Source organism: Podarcis cretensis, assembly GCF_951804945.1.
Source record: "Podarcis cretensis genome assembly, chromosome: 1".
Taxonomy (NCBI): Eukaryota; Metazoa; Chordata; class Lepidosauria; order Squamata; family Lacertidae; genus Podarcis; species Podarcis cretensis.
The window spans coordinates 93,825,550-93,844,136 of record NC_137170.1 but is presented as its reverse complement, the minus strand read 5'-3'; the positions used below and the strand labels follow the sequence as shown (position 1 = coordinate 93,844,136).

Here is an 18,587-nt window from a genome sequence, read left to right as displayed (position 1 = left end):
AAGCAGCTTTCCTGACGAACCGCTTGGACAGCTCTTGGCCTGCACATTAGTCACTCTCTGTACGAAAAGCATTACAGCAATGACAGAAAAGGCAAAACGCTCCATCGGCAGACCTTCCCATCTAGTGTGTGTGACTACAGGGGAAGCAACGGAATTAAGATTCCAGTTCCATTAGCAGCACGGTTGGTTTTCTTGTATCCCCATTCCTCCTGCCAGGTGTGTGCCTCAGCTCAGGGTCTCCTTATTAACCTTATATTCATCATTATGCATTGGTATTGATATTTTCACTGCCCTCTTCTGCCATTGCAGTCTTATTTGTTTATATAATGCATGGGGATATTATTTATCCCTTAGCATCTCTGAATATCTGGCAAAGATAGAATCATTAGAAATTCAGCCTGCTGCCCTCTCACATGTGAAACAAGGGGGTATCTGAGTTATGGGCAAAACCAGAAACATCAGCCTGCAGATTCATAGAATGCTCATGTTTTTCAAATATTTAGCCAGGTGCCATGGAGGCACAGCTGAAAGGCAGAGAGACCTTGTAAGGGACAGGACTGAGGATGAATAGTTTTGAGGAATCAGCTGCTCAGTACCAGAGCACAAGAGAATTCTTAGCACCTCACCAACTACAACTCACCTTGGCAAAAGCCATGTTAAAGTGTCACATTGATGCTGAAAGTAGGGCCTAGGAAACCTTATCCTCAAGTGACTTTTCAACTTTATGATTCTTAGAATTTGTCACTGGCTTTTATTGTTGTTTACTCCTTTGCATTCCTCTTTCTCAGTAGAACATCTCCTTGGTAACCCACTGGAATAGAAGCGTTTTGAAATCTATATGTCTACTTATTTGTGTTGGGGAATGTTTTATGCACTAGGAACTTTATTCTTTGAAATCTTTACGGGGTACCTGCATCAGTGGTGTCAGCTTGCAGCTGGGGTTCTGCTTTCATTGCTCACCAAGAAACTAAGCCAGGCAATATTCAGTGTCTTCCCTTGTTCTTGCCGCATCCTGTTTTTTCTCCCAGGAGCCTCCCTTTCTGTGGCTAGTGGAGAAAGTATCAGCAAGAGCACATGCAGGCTTTCAGTGGAGAAGGCAGCATGGCAATTCCTTCTCAGAGATGGCTGGAGAAGCGGAAGCTGATCAGAGACCAAAAAACCAGGCTGGGGTGGGAGGGTGGGGAATCCTGTATCCTTAGCAGCCAGCATACATTGGAGGCAGCCAGGGGGTGGCTTGTGCAACGCCAAGCAGGTCCCCTGCCTTGGCTGCCCTGAGCAGAGGTCTCATAGAAAAAGCAATGAGCTCTCCTCCTTCTCAGTGGTGGTAGCATTTTGCAGGCTTCCATTCAGTGCTAGCATGAGCGCTCAGCATCCTTGGTCTTCCAGAGCCCTGAAATGGCTACTGCTGAAGCCTCTTCTAGGCCCCTTTTAAAAATACATATTTTTCATCTGAGCACCTAGCAATCATATTTGTGTCCCTGACACTCTGGGGTATTGTGGAAATTTTAATGGCAGTTGGATGTATCTGCTCAGAATCCTGCCACTACTCCCTGTCACCCACTGCCAGGTAAATCCCCTGACAGAGGAGGGGCCCGCCCAAGAGCACTTTGCCAAGAACGTCCTCAAATAGGGAACCAGCCTATACCTACCACACCTTATCAGCCACTTCCACTTATTCATTCCTTGTGCATTCTAGGTAGGTCAGAAGGCCTTTCTTTCTTCTGATTTGAGAAATTCTGAGTTTACTACCCACCTCCCAATTTCCATGACATGCACATTCTTTGGAACCTGTTGCTGTGTATTGTTTGTATACCTCATTTCTCTGCCTGTCAGCTTAATGTTTAGTTTCAGTATCAATTGGAGGAGAAAGGAATAGCTTTAAGAAAGCAGCGTATGATGCCACTGAAGCAGAACTGTGATGAGCAGACTTGATAGCAAGGGAAGGAAGCGTCTGTTAGTGGGTGTTACCATGCAAGACACTGGCTTCTTTCAGAAACACATTTTCCTTATGCCTAGGAAACAGAAAATCACCCTCTTGAGTGGTTTATTGTTGTTGAAAGTGTTTTTGTTCTTGTTTATGTCTCTAACCACAGCATCTCTTACTACACTTTCTTCTCTAGGTTTCAGCCTCATCCACCTAATTGCCACAGGGGTCTCCTGCTTCTTTGGTTCTAGCCTCTTAACCTTTGTTATCTATGTGTACTGCCAGCGTTGCCAGAGGCAATCTCAGGAGTCAACTGTTATCCATCCCACCACTCCCAATCATCTCCATTACAAAGGCAACACAACTCCCAAGAATGAGAAATACACACCTATGGAATTCAAGGTAAGAGGCTTCATCTGCCCAAAGGTCTGTGTTATACACTGAATTCATTTGCAGTGCATCCCAGTGGCTCATAAACTTTGTTTAGTACAGTTTGCTTCAGCAAGTTTTCCCAGCACACTTAAGAGCTGAGCTACATGATCAGCTGAAACAGGTGGGGTAGGTAACTTTGCCATCTCTTTGACATGGAGGGAATTATGCGGAAGCACTGGAATTGTTCTGCACAGCAGGAACTTTACCACGTGGTTCTTCTGATTGTGTAGCTGGGTTCAAGTCTCAATGCAAAGAGCAGTGGTTGAAACTAAGTGATGCTTTCTTGCTGTGGTTGACTAGCTTGTTTCTCCATCATTGAGTGAGCTTGTTTTCTCCATCACCTTCATTGCAAACATATGCTAGGTAACATTACTAAGACATGTTTCTGAAGGGCCATGGTGTATGGTGGTGCCACGCAAGACGAAATTAATTCGTTCCGCGAGTTGCTTCGTCTTGCGATTTTTTCGTCTTGCGGAGCGCGGATTGCCAGGGTATTAACGGTTTTACGAAAAAGGAAGCAAATCCGCAAGACGTTTTCGTCTTGCAAAGCAAGCCCATAGGGAAATTCGTCTTGCGAAGCGCCTCCAAAATGGAAAACCCTTTCGTCTAGCGAGTTTTTCGTCTTGCAAGGCATTCGTCTTGCAGGGCACCACTGTATCAATATTTAAATTGTGGAGATAAGCCCAGCATCCTACTGAAGGTTCAGGATTTAGATTTGGAACCATTGGGCTGTGCTCTGCTATGTTGGCATGTATTTTTACATACATAATAATGTTTTCCTATCCTCTCCCATGGCCCATCCAAATTTTCTCCCATGTTGCTTCTCAGAAGGGATCAAATAATAGCTACATTTGCACAGTTCTTGTTTTTTATTCATTGAATTTCCATGCAGCCCGTCATCCAATGATCACATGACGGTTTACTGTATAAAAATACAAAAACACATAACAAGAAACAAAGCAATAACCCCCACACCCCCAGTTTAAAAGGCCATAGATTGTTATGATGATGTCCACATAAAACACCACTTTTTTGTGACCACATTCTTTGCTTACTTAGAAGAGAGTTATCTGCAGAGTGTATTGGTTGCCTTGGCAACCTCTTTTTCAATAGAAATCTGGCATTTCTGTTATCAAGAAATGAACCTGACAAGCTAGCAAGTATCCCAGTAGTAATTAACACATAATAAAGCACCCAGCATCTGTAATCAACAAAGTAACTTGTAGGCAGGGGGAAATACCTCTTAAAAGCAATTAATTAACTTGCAGAGAGCAAGAGCAGAAAGATTGCTATTCATAGTTTTAAAAACAGGCAGCAGGTACAGAAAGTGGAGCAGGTTGCAATTAGGCCACTCACTGGATTCAGAGCTTCCTTGGCAAGTAAGGCTTCCAAATGGCCCTGGCGATAAAGAAAAAGCAAGAACATTTTTAAGGATTTCTCAATTAGTGCCACTGCATTGAAACAATTTTTAAAAATGTCCTTCAGAGCTGAAATATAGTTTTTGGCAACCGGAAGCAACCTTTCATCTTATCAGCCTGTTTGTTTTTGGAGCCTGTTAGCTAAATTCTTCAGAAGCAGCTTACCTGACCTGCAGCTGCCAAATTCCAAATGAAAATTTTACCGGCTGCCAACAAACAAATGGGGATAGATCACCCAGGCCTACCCACTTCTCTCAGGACGTGTGCGGCAGTTCATTGATGGAGCTCCCTTGCCTACAGAGATGTACTCTTCACCTGTGTGGAAGAGGTCAACTCTGCATTTGAAGAACTGCCTCTTTCTCTCAAGTGAGAGTTTCCTCCTGTCCTTATTGGCAGTGGTGTCACAGGCAGTTACTAACCCTTGATAATCCTAAATCCAGCTCTGTTGCATCAATAATTATTTTGAAGTCTAGATTAACAAGCTACATGTCCAGCAGATGTCTGGAAAAATAACAAGACCTTATTATTTCCAGAGCTGCACTGGCTAAGTTGGCCTTCCTTATCAATGACAATTTCTTTCTGAGACGTAAGGAATCGTCCGTTTTGCTTCCTCACATAATTTCTTGCTTGTTTTCTGAGGAAAATGGTTAATTTTCAAGGGAAGCTTAAATCTCCTAATATTAGGACAAAATTGTGTTCCAGAAATAGTTCAATGCACATTTTTGGTGATGTGGATCTTGGTGGATGAGAAAGCATATGTCAAAAGATCTGGAATCAATGAACAGCAATTTTCTCTTCACAAAAAATGAAATGCATGAAGCTAAGAAATTTAAACCTTGAGGTATACTTAGTTAGGGAAACTTAAAGGTCTCCTCTAACAAATTCAGAGGAATCCTATAGTACAACCCCCTAGGACTGTACCACTTCAGAGTGTGGATGGGAGATTTTATGACTGCATGCTCCCCATTTCTAAAACTTCTCTAACATAAGTGAAGCTTATGTTATGGCTAAGCTAAAGAATGCAGAACAATTAGTGTGTCACAGTTCTTTAACACAGGATCTCTAACTGTACTAAAAATAGTCTCCTAGGAAATGCCCTGGATTCAGTCTGCAGTATTTCAAGGTAGAGCTTTGAATATCCCTGATTATATCCTGTGGAGCCACTGGCAGTCCGTGCAGACCTAGGGTAGGTAATGTGGTGCCTTCCAGTTGGTGGATGGCACCACTAGACTCCTTATATTCCCTGAACATTGGTCATTCTGTTGGGAGTCCAAAATACCTGGAGGGTCCCTACATTAGGCAACTTGCACTGAAGGCAAGCATTGTGGGCTTGATCATATGCCCATGTAGCAGAAGAGCATGGTATTCCAACAGCATGTGCAAACCATGTAACCAGACAGCTCCTACCTACCCTCTCCCCTGTTGCTTATTTTTTTTCATTAAAATGGTGAACGTGGTAACATCTGGAGGGCACCATGTTGGCTGTCCATGGTGTCGACAGTACCGTTACATGGACCAATAGTCTGACTCTGTTAAAGGCAGCTTCCTAGCTGTGTGTGCCATGAAGACTACACTTTGTGTTCTTCAAGTGAGCCTGCTGCCCTCAGGTGCCTTGTCAGTGTTGAAATAAGATTCAGCTGCCAGTCAAGTCAGCTTTGTTGTGTAGAAATGGGGACCACCAAATTTGTCCTCCTGCTCAAGCAGCAAAATGTGTTGGACCAGCCCTGTTCTATGGGCTTGCATGCTAGACTTAACTTGATGTCCGGACTTGCTCAGTTGCTTATTTGTGACTCTCCACCTCATAAACCAGGCCTCAGGAATTTGACTCTTTGAAGTTCTCATGAATCCTGAATACATGTGTCTATGTTCATTCATTGTCTTTGCACACTAAGAAGCCCATCTGATTTGTGGGTGTAGTTGCAATATAGATAGTGAAGGGCAGGGAGATACTCATTCTTACTTCAAGTCAACTCAGAGATGCTTTGCTCCTTGTAAAACTATTTTGCCTGATATAAGCAAAAAAAAAAAAAAGTTTTGGAAGATTGCATTGGCAGAAAGTTGGAGGAGGGTTAATAAGAAAGCACTTTTGTTAAGTGCAAGTCAGCATGAACTTGTAGAAGGTAAATCATGTCTCACAAATTAGATTCTTCCCCTCCCCTGCTTCTCTTTTCTCCCGCCCCTTTCCATTCTTTTGGCTAATTAAATAAATATTGATCTTTACAGAAAGGAAAACACAATCTGGATCCTACTGTAAGTTTCTGATTGTTTCATTAATTTGAGGTATTTTCTTGGTCCCGAAATCATTCATCCCCTTCCACCCACCAACCCAGTAAGGTCATTCTGTATAGGAAGGGGTATTTAAGCATCTGATTCAGTGCTATGCAGAAGCATCATAGTGGTAAGAATCCCTGACCTCAAATTTTGTCATGTACATTAGATAGATAAGGTGGGGGTGGAGACATAAGGGGCTGACAGATAGGTAGTAGAGAATGGGCTAAGGAAGACGCAGAGGGCAGTAAAGGGGCAGTTAAGTGTGGTCCCTTCCAACTCTACAATTCTATGATTCTAAGTGAATCTCAGCAAAGGAGTTGCTGAAGAAGTGGATCCTTAGAGGAGAAAGAAATGGCTTATTTAACAGAGGGGAACCACATGGTAGAAACCACAGGGACAGACACACATTGGACTTCGAGGCAATTGAGATTTTCTTAAAAACACAGAGGAGTGAAAAGGCAATTAGGAAGAGGACCCCATCTATATGGCAAAGTCACATTGGTTTTATACCTTTCATGACCGAGAATTCTGGAAATGGTAGTTTAGTCAACATGCTGTGATTTATAAGAGATCTCTTCCCCCACACCACCACCCATCCCACATCGGATGCACAATTTTCAGGGAAGAGGGACTGTAAAGTCTGTTTAAGTCTACAAAATGGATATGACCAGGTGTTGGGGCAGGGAGATTTCAAGGTGGATCTGACACTTAGACCTGACACTGTTTTGAACAATGGAATCTGCTGTGTTCGGTGAGGTGAGCGCCTGCTGGCAAGGCAAGAGAAAGCTCGTCTTCTGTGCTTGATGTGCCAAAAATTGTAATGCGTTGTTTGTCACAACTTACAGCGAGGATGTTGTTGTCTCACACAGTAATCAGGAAGACACAACAGGTTAGAAAATGGGAGATGGAATGTCATCCAGAATTTCCCGGAGCTCTGCCATTCCTTCCATTGTAAATGAACCATAGTGGTGGTCAGACAGGGCACCCCAACACCTCTGACATAGTGGGAAGGGGCACAGAGGGTTGACAATCAATGGTCTATGATGATACAGAGGTTTCCAAAGCCATCTCTAGTATTTTATTTTTGTTTCTTCAAACCTCCCTGTTCAAAAGCTGTGCTTTAGCCACAGCATATTTCATCTGTGTTTTAACCACAACATATTTCAAAGAAAGCAAGATCTAATGACAAGGAGGTGGAACCTGCATGAGGGTGATTCGGGCATTCAAGTACATATGGATGAGATGTAAATGCTGTTGATGGCAGTAACCCATCGATCATTTCACTGATAACCTGCCAAGACACTGATGATTCAGAGAGGGGGGGGCGGAATATCTCCTGCCTGCTTTGTGCAGAATATTCTGGGTTCTGCTGTCAGATCTTTTAGCCAAGGTTGTGGGTGAATATTTCAAGTCATCTAATCAGCCATTCATGTTCCATTAATTAGCAATAGCTTCTACAGTCCTTTGATGGTGTTGTGTTCTGTTCAGCACGAATGCATATTGTAATAGGAGTTGTTTACATCATGCATTAGGTTGCAGCTCCTTACACCATTCCCTGCTCAGCCAGGTTGTTTGGGCTGCAATAGCGCACGCTATTAAAACATAAGCACCTGCTGTTTTAGATACTGCGTTTCCAAGTGAGAGTTCCAAAAGGGCCATACACACAAGCAAGGGTTATCAGTCTGCTGGTAATCATGATTGTAATGATCCATAATATGAGGAAGGGGATTTTCTGTCCTGCCTATATATTGGCTGATCATAGTACTCACAAGTTGCCAACCAGCTGAGTGAGGAAAAGACACACACCCCATGCAGTACCAAGGGCAAAATTATGTGTGAGGGTTCTCCTAAATTTAATTCTGCTGAGTATGCAAATAGGCTTCACATGCAGGAATCTGGGATTTCTGCACTAAAAGCACAAAGAATGTTAAAAAAATCCCCCAAACTCCAATAAATGAACAAGAAGATAGCTTGACCAAACACCTTTCCCCCCTCATGCAGATGTTCCAGGTTCAATACATGGCATCTTGACGTGCAGGTCTGGGACCTATGCCCAAGATGTAATAGAGCTGTAACCATTCAGAGTAAACCAGCCTTCCCCAACCTAGTGTTCTCCAGATGTTTTGGAGTGTAACTCTCACCACTGGCTGTGCTAAGGGAGGCTGGTGGGAGTTGGGAGTCTCCAGCTACTGGAAGGGCAGGCTGGAGCAGACAGTACTGTACTAGATCATTGTCTGAGATTATAAAGTGGCTTCATATCTTCTTAAGATGTGACCTACTCAATCAGGAATAGGGGTTCCATCTAATCCAAAATTCCTTACCAACAGTGGTTAGCAGGAAGCCTCCAAACAATGGCAATGGTCCTCCTCTGTTGTTTGCTCCACAGCAAACCAAACCAGAGCATCTCTGGACCTGAGGATACCATATAGCAACCATGGGAAATACAGTCCTGGTGGGCACATCATGCTAAGCCAAACCATAACATAGCAAGTATGAGCAAGCTCCTAGGGAGCAGCTTGTAGCCTTCCCCAGTCATCCAAATCTTGACTCATAGTTCAGCACTTTTTCAAGCCTCTCCATGAGCTGTAACCAAGGTTTGTTCGTGGTTTACAGCTAGTTTGTGGCTAGTCTTAAGAGAGCTAGATCATGAGTGGAGAACAATATGGTAAATGTCAGCTGAGCTCAGTGCAGCACATCGGGGGGGGGGGGAGGACAAAGGAGAATATAGAATTATACAGAATATTTATGGTATCACATCAGACTTGTAAACAAAAGATGAATGGCCAAACTGGCTCAAAACTCAGATACAGGTCCCAAACTGTTCAAGACAAGAGACTTGTCCTTTGCTGCCCTTGCCTCTGCTGCCAGTGCCAGCCACATACCCAGAGAAAAGAGAGCTTGGCAGGAGGAGGAAGGTGTCCTTTGGAAGCAGATCAGGAGCAACAGGCCCAGTCATATAGGGCTGCAAGGAAAGGGAATGTTGTAGATTGTGGGCAAGGCAGGGTTAGTGAAGAAAAAGACACCAATAAAAGGGGATGGTTGGAGCCCAGAACCACTGGTGCTTGGACATGGCACAATGAATGGGTGGCTCTTGGTGACGAGGGAATGAAGCAATAGGAAGTGTGTGTGTGTGTGTGTGTGTGTGTGTGTGTGTGGACTTGCAAAATACAGCCTTGTAATTTCCAGTTACAGGAATTATTTCAGGTTGCAGAGAGATTTCCACAATATAGCCTTCCTTCTGTCAACAGAAAGAAAGCCAGTTTCATCAGTCTGGCGCAGTACCCTTGGTGAAAGGGATATTGAATCGTGTGATATGTGGTTCATTAACCACCCAGAGATATACACCTAGATGCTGTAGGGGAAATGTCAGTGCTGGAGACCGGGAAACAGAGGCTGTTCTCTCCTCCCATCCCCTGAAGAATAATAATTTCAGATGAAGCAGCAATCTTAAAAAAAAATCGGAGGACCTTCCAGCTGTGAAATGAGAAATAAAACTAGAAGGGGGATGTGATGTTCCAAAGCACTGCCTGACTTCTCAACGTCTTGTTCCCTTGTGGATGGTCATTTTTACTGCTGCTGAAAATAACACTTGTGGGATCCAGGGAGGCAGAGATAGCATATAAGACTTTGAACCACCTTTCCTTTCCCAGGAGGTGTTTGCAGCTGGGCTAGAAATGGGCTTGTGGATTTTTTTTACCCTTCTATCCCTTGGAAAGCGCAAGATGGCAATCTCCTATCTTTTAATTTGATAGGTTGCTCTTTCACTTTTACTGGCTGTTTTCTTTCTTCACCCTTGATTCCCGTGTATGGGCTGGCAGAAGCAGTGATACAGACACAGCAAGAACCTCCTTCCTGTAGTGACCCTTCTGTTGTATATCGTTTGAAGCTACAGCATCAATCTGTTTACAGTTTAGCCATCAGTCAAAAGCTGGATGAATTGCAGCAGTCTAGAAAGTTAGTAACGGTTTCTCCTTGAGACCCATCTCTTCAACGCGTGGCTTTAAAATTGAGACTCTTGGCTAGATTAGCAAATCATTTATTCCATCCCCTCAACCCTCCTCCCCCCCCCCCCCGGAAAAAAAGTGAAATGCAAATTTTGGTTTTTATGATTTTCATGTGTACCAAAGCCTTCCGGCATTTAAGAATGTTTGCCGCTTGAGTGGCAAAGCACATGTTTTCAGTGGGCAGAGTCTGATATGAAAGGGAATGGTTTGCAGGTGGGAAACAGCATTATTTTTATTGTATTATCCCGCAGCTCTAAATATCACTTCAAGGGATGCTTGATTTACATAATGCCTGCTAGGAAGAGAAAGCAAGGAGGCTTACTGAGGAGGAACAAAAAGGATTTAGCAGTACAGCTTAGCTGAAAGCTATTAGTCTCTTCCCCTGACCCTCTTTAATTCATTGGGTTGAGTCAAATTGAGCAGTCAGCCATGCTCGGGAGGTGTGGCTCTCATGCAGTGAAGATTACACTGGCAGAGCAATGATGCATCTTACAGAGGTGTTATTACCTTATGGCGGCGGCGGCAGCAGCAGCAAGCCAGGCAGGCTTGTCACATTCGTCTTATTTAAGATCAGTGGATGCTGCCACTTACGGGTTTGAATGTTTGCCTCTTGTCAAATTTATGTGGAATATTAGCAGCCATTCACTAGCTCTGAATCTTTGCTGTCTGCTGTGCTGCAGTATAAAGTCGGGAGTGTGTTGCTGTTGTTGGGACGTTCCAAGCAAAACCTGCCTTTGGCTTTGACCACTTGTAGTGCAGGCCCTTTTGTTATCTTGAGGCGGGATATAAGGCTCCCCACAATCACACACAAACACACAATTGATGGGCCCCACTGTTACATGTTCCCTCATCCTCTCCTCTCTTTCCCCCACTTTTCATTCCAGTCTGGGTTTTGTATCATTTGGAAGGCTTCAAGGCCCCCCAACCCTTGTTTGACCAGAGTTGGTACAATCATAGAATTGGAGAGTTGGAAAGGATCCTGGGAGTCACCTAGTCCAACCTCCTTTCAATGCGGGAATCTCAACTAAACCATCCAAGACAGATGGCCATCCAACCTCTGCTTAAAAACCTCCAATAAAGGAGAGCCCACAACCACCTGAGGGAGTCCGCTCCACTGACTACGCAGAAAAATTCAGTAGATGTTGTTATGACCAGTGAGGTGGCTTGCAAGGTCTTTGGGTGGCAGGAATGGAAGTGGAAGAGTGGGATGCTCAGTCAGTATCATGCAAGTACATGGCTGCTGAGTGAATGATAGTCTCTATTGTATATTGTGGAGATGTGGAGGCAATCCGTATGCATCTGACTGTGCAGGAAAAACACCTTTGATTTTTGCTTGTTTTATTGTGGAACACTTTAGAGATCAATTTGTAAAACAGCCCTTCCATACATAGAAGACGCATTCTCACACACTTTTGGGTTTAACCCACTTTCCATCTCCTGTCTAAAAGCTTCATTGTGTCTAGTGTAGCAGTGGGCAAAAGGAAGATCTGCATCTACTGGTAGATCTGGGTGATTTTAAGATCACCAGTTTCTGTTGTTCTTTAATAACCAAATTAACTCCCTTCCTAAATGATACTCTTGAAATGAAAAAAGGAAGAGTGTCATTGTTGCAGGTGGTTGTGGCTGGGTTGCCATCAGGAATAAACCTTTGTGAAGAACTTTCAGTGCTGGCAAACAAATGCCTTGGTCTCAGAATTCCTCGATTCTACATGCGTCTTCTGCAGCTGGCTCCGGTTCATGGGTTCTAGTAAAACACAAAGTCATTCCTGCAACCACGATATCTGCCCACCCCTGTTCTAGTGTGACAGGGGGTGCTTTATAAGGAAATATAATTGTACCTGATGCTATAGACTTGCTGGCGCTCAAGTGGTTTTTGACCATGTCAGTGACCTGGTTAAGAGATCACCAAGAGCTACACTTGAGGTCAGAAGAGGGCAAGATACTGTCTCTTTCATTTGTAATAGCCACATCAAGATTATGCTATTATATATTTTTAATCCTTTGCAAAGATGCTGTTTTTCACTGCTTCTTTTTCTGAATGTGTTCAAACGTGACAGACTTCTTTTTCCGGGCACAGGAAAATATATCTGTCCAGCAGATAGATTAAACATGAGCTAGAAAACGATAAAGGATGTGTTGAAATGACAGTGAATTTTTACACCAGCTTATGGTGGCGCCATAAATGCCCAGCAAAGGAAGGGGGGGAATAAGAAATCCCTTATTTAAACATCAGTAATTAAAATGACACCTACATCCCACCTCCATTTTTTCTCCATGCTGTTGACAACTATTTGTAACTTTTAATGGTTGTTAATTTTCTTCAGCCATCCTTTTCCTCTCAAATGTGACCATGCCTTGTTACTTACACTGTAGCTTACAGAAGTGACACACTTAATATCGGGGGGTCCAAACCTGGATATCTACCAGTGGAGATGGAGATCAGGTAAATGTGCACCTGCTCTTCCAAAGCAAAAGAGAAATGCCATTTTGGTTTACTCTTGGGAGGGAGCTGGAGTGAAACATGTAGATGGGACCCCAGTCTCAGTTGCACAGTGGCGGGTGATGGAGATGGTGGTGACGACCATCAAACATCATGTCACCAATATGGGAAAGCCATGTCTGCAAATCTGGAGAAACCCATAGATCTTGGTTTGCAAGTAGTGGCTTGGCTCATATTGCCCAAAACACTGGCAAAGCCAGGAGGAGTTGTGGCCCTATCCACAGAAAGGTCTCTGTAGAGAGCTACAAAATACTTAAAACGACACCTTAGAAGAGGGAAGGTACTAATATAAAATTGCGTTAGAAAATGGAATATGTGAGCTTTTTGGACAAGGGAGGGAAAAGAATGTCTCTATAAATTTCTCTGTTTTTCCCCCCACAGACACTTAACAAGAACAATTTAATACCAGATGACAGGACCAACTTCTATCCTTTGCAGCAAACAAATGTGTACACAACCACCTATTACCCCAGTACACTGAATAAGTATGACTACAGGCCTGAGGCCTCCCCTGGAAGGACCTTTACCAACAGCTGATGATGGACACCAAGAACTGGATCGCTTCCTTTATGATTTTTATTTTTTAAATTGAGTTTATGGACCAAATATTGGCCCAGTCTCTAGATGTAAATATTAAACAGTGGGCCTTTTATTTTCTCTTTTATCAGTGGTCTTACTTTTGAGTGGTACATCTCCTTAAGTGGACCCACTGCTTATGGACAATGGACCATCTTGCCTAAGATTTTTTGAGGAGTCCTCAGCTAGAGACATCACATACTGCTATGGATATTTATGGCTGGAGATGCCTTTGTGTCTGATGCCATGACAGTCCAAGAACCAACCATTATGTGCTAACTTTGTGTGGAATGGTACTTGGCTACCCAGCACCTCTTCAGAAACTCAGTGGACATGGAAGACAAATGCCTTCAACGCGCTGAGATGCGTCCTTCATAAGCCTACAGGTTAATGGTAGTATGAATGTCATCCACAAGAGAAGCCTTATCGAACATTGTGCTCAAGATTCTGGTGTTTAGGTTTGGGGGTTGATCAGTGTATCATCACCATTTCCTGCGACACGTTAAAATAATATGCAGCCTTCAATGGAAAAAAAAAGTCTAGTGAGATAAACAGAACAAAGATAAGGTACTTCACGCAAAACTAGCATTTTGAAACATTTCCAGCCATAGTTTTGAGGGAAATGTAGGATGACATTACCTGAAGTATAGGTTTGGGGGCTTGAAGCATGGGCTCTGGGTAGAAAAGAATTTATCCCATTGGGGAAAATATGATGAGTGGAACAAGAGCCATGGAATATCTTGATTTTGGAAGGGGTGGGGCAACTATTTTCTTTTAACTTTGATTGTGGTAGTCTCTTAAGGAGCTGCTAGATTGATGGCCTTGCTGTCCTTGTTGAAATCACCAAGCTTTGTGCTAATTCTGATTTTATTTTTTATAATTTTTTATTCACTTGGGGAAAAAATGTTTTGAGTTCAGTTTGACTCTGAAGAATGTCTTCATAGCATAGTCTAACCCATAAAGCCTACTGCAGATTCCTTCAGTGTCTTCCAGCTAGTACTTCTCCATGGGAGTACAATGTGCACCATCAGTTGACAGTGTCCTCCTGTGTCTGAGCAAGAAGAAGAAAAAGTAATTCTGCTTCGGTAAAGGTAAAAAATGGAGTCTGTAGCCTTTTCAAATAATAATAATCCAGTCCTGTTTTGAAATGTTATTCTTTGTATATGTGTGATTGTGTTAGACCAGTGCAGAAGCCATGTCATCTTTGGACAGGTGATTGTCTGACATTCATGTCTAGCCAATGCACACCACGCTTTAATGGACATTCCCAGTGTGTCTGGCAATGTGAGCGAGTTTGCCATTGTTGTTCAGCATAACTCCTGGTGCTAAGAGATGGAGACTGCCACAATGCAGAGCATGTAATAAGAGTCCCGGCATGAATGATGAACAATTCCAGAGCTTGGGGATTCTCCTCCATATCTTCTTTCAGCAATGACCATATCTATTTGCAGTTGCTGGCTTGACATTTGTCCAAGCCGTTTGTTTTAGATTCAGGTTCACTGTCTGGCAGCCAGACCTGTGCTCATTACTGTTGCCACCTTTAAAACACATTTTGGACATAGAATCTGAATGATGGCACAGTCGAGACCATTAACACAGGCAGGACATGCAAACCGGTCAGTGGCTCTGTGTTCATGATGCAGAATGGCTAGTTTGAATAGGGAGAGCAATCCAGTGCTGATGCCAACACCTGATGTTACCTTATGCAACCACATATCATAAAACATTGGTGCCTAAATTGTGAATGGTATACCAATGGCTGAAGTAGTCTGGATGGGTGCATGGGCTGTAGATTTTTGGGGTGGTTTAGATATGCAACCTGCTGGGGTTTTGTTTTGGTTTTTGCTGTTTGCTTCCATGTGCCCATGACTGAGAACTTGATCAAATTGCTACAGACTCTAATCCAGACTCTTCTGGAGTTTCTGTTGCACACATGAGGCTCTTTTGAGTGCAGAACATCCCATTCACCTGACAAAAGAAAGCTGCTGCACATGCAGATCTGTCTTTTCCACCGAAATGATTGGGACACTTGCTCGTAATTGAGCTCCATCCGAGCCTCTATGTTGTGTAAGAAATGGCTGGATCAGTGTCACTGTTTCAGAGGGTGCTGCAAAATTGTAATTTATTTTGCAACAGTTCTTAAAAAGGTATATATGCAAATGAATTAAACCTTTTGTTCACTCTTTTTTTGCCATAAAATAAGCCAGATCTATTTTTCAGTTAGATAAAGACTAGAATTTATTTTATTACATAGAATATTTTCCCATTCTGGTTATGCAGCATATCTTTCTTTCTCCAAATGCCAGAAATCAGGGCAGGCTAGGGGAGGGATATTTTTAGTTAGGATATTCCAGATTCATTCTTCCCAGGCATCTGAATGTGAAGAATGATACCCTTTCAAAAATATGAATGGCAATTGCAACGTGGGTGTGCAGATGCCATTTCAACAGAAAGTAGGGTGAATGGGTGGAAAAGAACATCTGAGCTTTTTAACATTCCATTAATGTATTTTGCATGGCAGTACAATTCTTTAGGGGCAATCTAATGCAAAATAAGAGCAGTTTCTTATCACATGGCAGGTTAATGACATAGGGCATAGTGACGTTCTTGCATCCTAAGTTAATTTAGTGTTTCAGGCACCCAGCTGATAATGTCCACAGTAGAGCGGTCTGATTCTCTACAGGGGTTTTCTAAACACCTGGTATTTATTACACTTGGGGTTGTCATAATGGATGTTGTAGTACACACTGGAAATGTATTTGGTTTGGCAGTGTTGCTTTTGACAGCAGGGTTTAGTCAGCAAGGAAACAAAGCCCCCTCCCAGTGTTTGATGTGGAAACTGAATATGCAAATGTTTGGGAATATCCTTCAGAGGAGCAATGCATTTTTGCCACGGGGAAGAGACCCAGCTCTCTTACATCTAGTGGAGCACTTTGCACAGCAAGTCTCTTTTGAGACTCATGGGATTTCCTAAACCAGTTCAATGTAGCAGGAGGCAACCATTAAAGTGTCATCAAGTTGCATGCAACCCCAGATATGCTGTGAGGACTGTGCCCAAATTCTGTACGGTCAAGTGCTACAAAGGATCTCTCATCCACTTTTTGTTTTACTTATTTTTTTAACCACCTTTATAAGCTTAGGCAACATCTACAAGATTCAGTTGAACAGATTTGAAACTAGGGCTTTCATTTTGAGAGGGATATGTTGAACCCAGGGAGTGGGACAGAGAGCAAAGAACACAACAGATTCAGATTCTTTTAGAATGGAGGTTTGAATAATAGCAACTACAAATCCTATTTTACAAATTGTATTTTGGAGGTAGTCCTAACTCTTCACTTTCTCCGGGTGCAGGGAAGAAAATGGCTTTTCATATTTGGGTAGGAAGATGTTGTTAGCTTTTGGTTTCAGAAACATAACCTGTGGTTACTCAAATGTGAGGAACTATGACCCTTGTGTTTTGTCTCTTTTTGAAAAAATAATAATAGCTTTTTGCAGGAAAGAAGTATGAGCACTACAGTTGCACTGCTCTTATGCATTCTGATACAGCAGTTTCTTACAAGCTGCCATAGAACTCTCCCTCTCAGAAAAGGGGCAGAAGACATATCTATCGTTTCATAGCTGTGGAACTGCTGCTGCTGCTGGAAATTGTTAAAAGGAATGTGGCTAAACCTTGCTAGCAAGGGAGCTGCACACATAGAAGGTGTGCCAGACTTTGGCAAGTCCAGTGTGTAGAGAGTGCAAGAGCTGATCTACGTGAGTAACATTTGCTCATCTTACCTGCTGCTTATCCTAGTGCCCTCTACTGCCATAATGTGACTACAGAGAATGTTTAGACTGATAAAGCAGCAAAGCTTAATCACCATACTATATGGGAGCCCTACACAGATTTGCTTTCTCTTTCTGGCAGCACCGGTTGTGATGCAGTTTCTTGAACCTGATGTTTTGCCACTTCTGCCAAACTAGTAGTGCAGCAATCGAATCTGCCCTTTTGGTTTACGATGAGGATTTATATTTTAACAAATATACATTGACTTTATTGCTGCAAAGCTAGTTAAAAACACCCTGCTCTTCAATAATATGTACATTCTAATAGAGAAGGGGGAGAACCTTCTTTATGTTAAAAGTAAACCTTTGAAGAATAATGAGGTAATGGGATTGGAAAGAAGGTGATTTGAGTGTTTATTCATCTCTTGCAGTAGCTCACCTATGACATGAGTTATACATGTGTACCTGCTGCCTTATTTTTTTATTTTATTTTAGAAAATGAACTTAGATGAAGATCTGTGTAGGAAGTGGGTATGATTTGAATCCCTTTGCAGGGCGGGGCTATAATTTAGGATTGCTCCCCCATTCTAGCATTACAAAATCTAATGTTAAGAAAAAATTATATCCGGCAATCAAACTAATTAACTCGGTCCATTTAGTCACACCAAATGTGGGACTTTATTACATAAGCAAAATAAAAATGTAAAGTTCATCATAAAGTCCCCTTACTCAAATCCTATGTATGTTTATATATGTATAACACATACAAATGGTATGTTTACTGCTGAATGGTCTAAAAATAAATTTAGAATAATAAAAGCAGCACTTGGACTTGAGGATAGGTTTCAAAGGGGAACCCGAAAGAGAAAATAACTAAAACTTTTCATAGATGAATGAATTTTGTTGTTCAATTAAAATTGAGGAGTTGACTTTTGAAGCTAGAACTGTTCATCTTCCCAGCCCACAAAAAATCCATTCCTGTTAAGAATGGCAAAGTAAACAATGTTTGTATTTGCTCATACTTTATGAATAAACAGTCCAAATTGACTTAGTATATTGGTCCTATTGTTTTTAATTATCAATAGAGGTGTGTGTAAGGAAAAACTAAGCTGTAAGTAGGAATAATAATAATAATAATATGAGATGGGCTCCTTGAGTTCCAGTTTCATTTATGTATTACAGTAAGCCTGCAACTTTAACTTTTGCGCATGGGGAAAAAAATTAGAAAGGGAGAAGGGTTCTGGGAAAAATGACTTTAGCCATCCTATCCATCATTGAACTCAATGTGTTTTGAGTATATGTGGTTTTGGCTTCAGGCACGATCCCCAGACTGTAACCTCCATACAAGTTGCGGGTTTACTGTACTGCAAAAATCAATTGCTTTCAACTTGGTTAGGTGGTATTGTAGATGCTCTTCTACAGGTAAATAAATACTCTTTCATCTTCTAGGCTACTTTTCCAGGTTGAATGTAATGGTGTTAAGGGGCTATAGAGAATTTAAGAAAAAAATGGGTGACTTCTGACCTTGCGGTTGTTGGGCGCAGTATTCAGCACATCCCAGTATTCAGCACATTCAGCACTTTCAGTATTCAGCACATCCCAAATTTAGCCATCCCTATTTCTTTTTGCAGGACTTCATTTTGTACTTGCTGAAAATGAGTTGAGAGACAGAAAGAAAAGAGAAAAAGCTACATATA

General features: G+C 42.3%; 1 protein-coding gene across 10 annotated transcripts in view; it reads left to right on the top strand.

The window, feature by feature from the left end:
* The window catches only part of SEMA5B (semaphorin 5B), a 359,926-nt gene extending 341,984 nt beyond the window's left edge, over nucleotides 1–17,942 (top strand). For 9 of the 10 annotated variants that reach the window (XM_079993227.1, XM_079993226.1, XM_079993224.1 and 6 more), the window contains 2 exons: nucleotides 2,121–2,326; nucleotides 12,931–17,942. In XM_079993227.1, coding sequence (XP_079849353.1) covers nucleotides 2,121–2,326; nucleotides 12,931–13,086 — 362 coding nt within the window. In that variant the 3' untranslated portion in view covers nucleotides 13,087–17,942. Of the gene's footprint in view, nucleotides 1–2,120; nucleotides 2,327–12,422; nucleotides 12,493–12,930 lie in introns of all 10 variants that reach the window. The other variant, XM_079993231.1, reaches the window with a different exon arrangement.
* The last annotated feature ends 645 nt before the right edge of the window (nucleotides 17,943–18,587 follow it).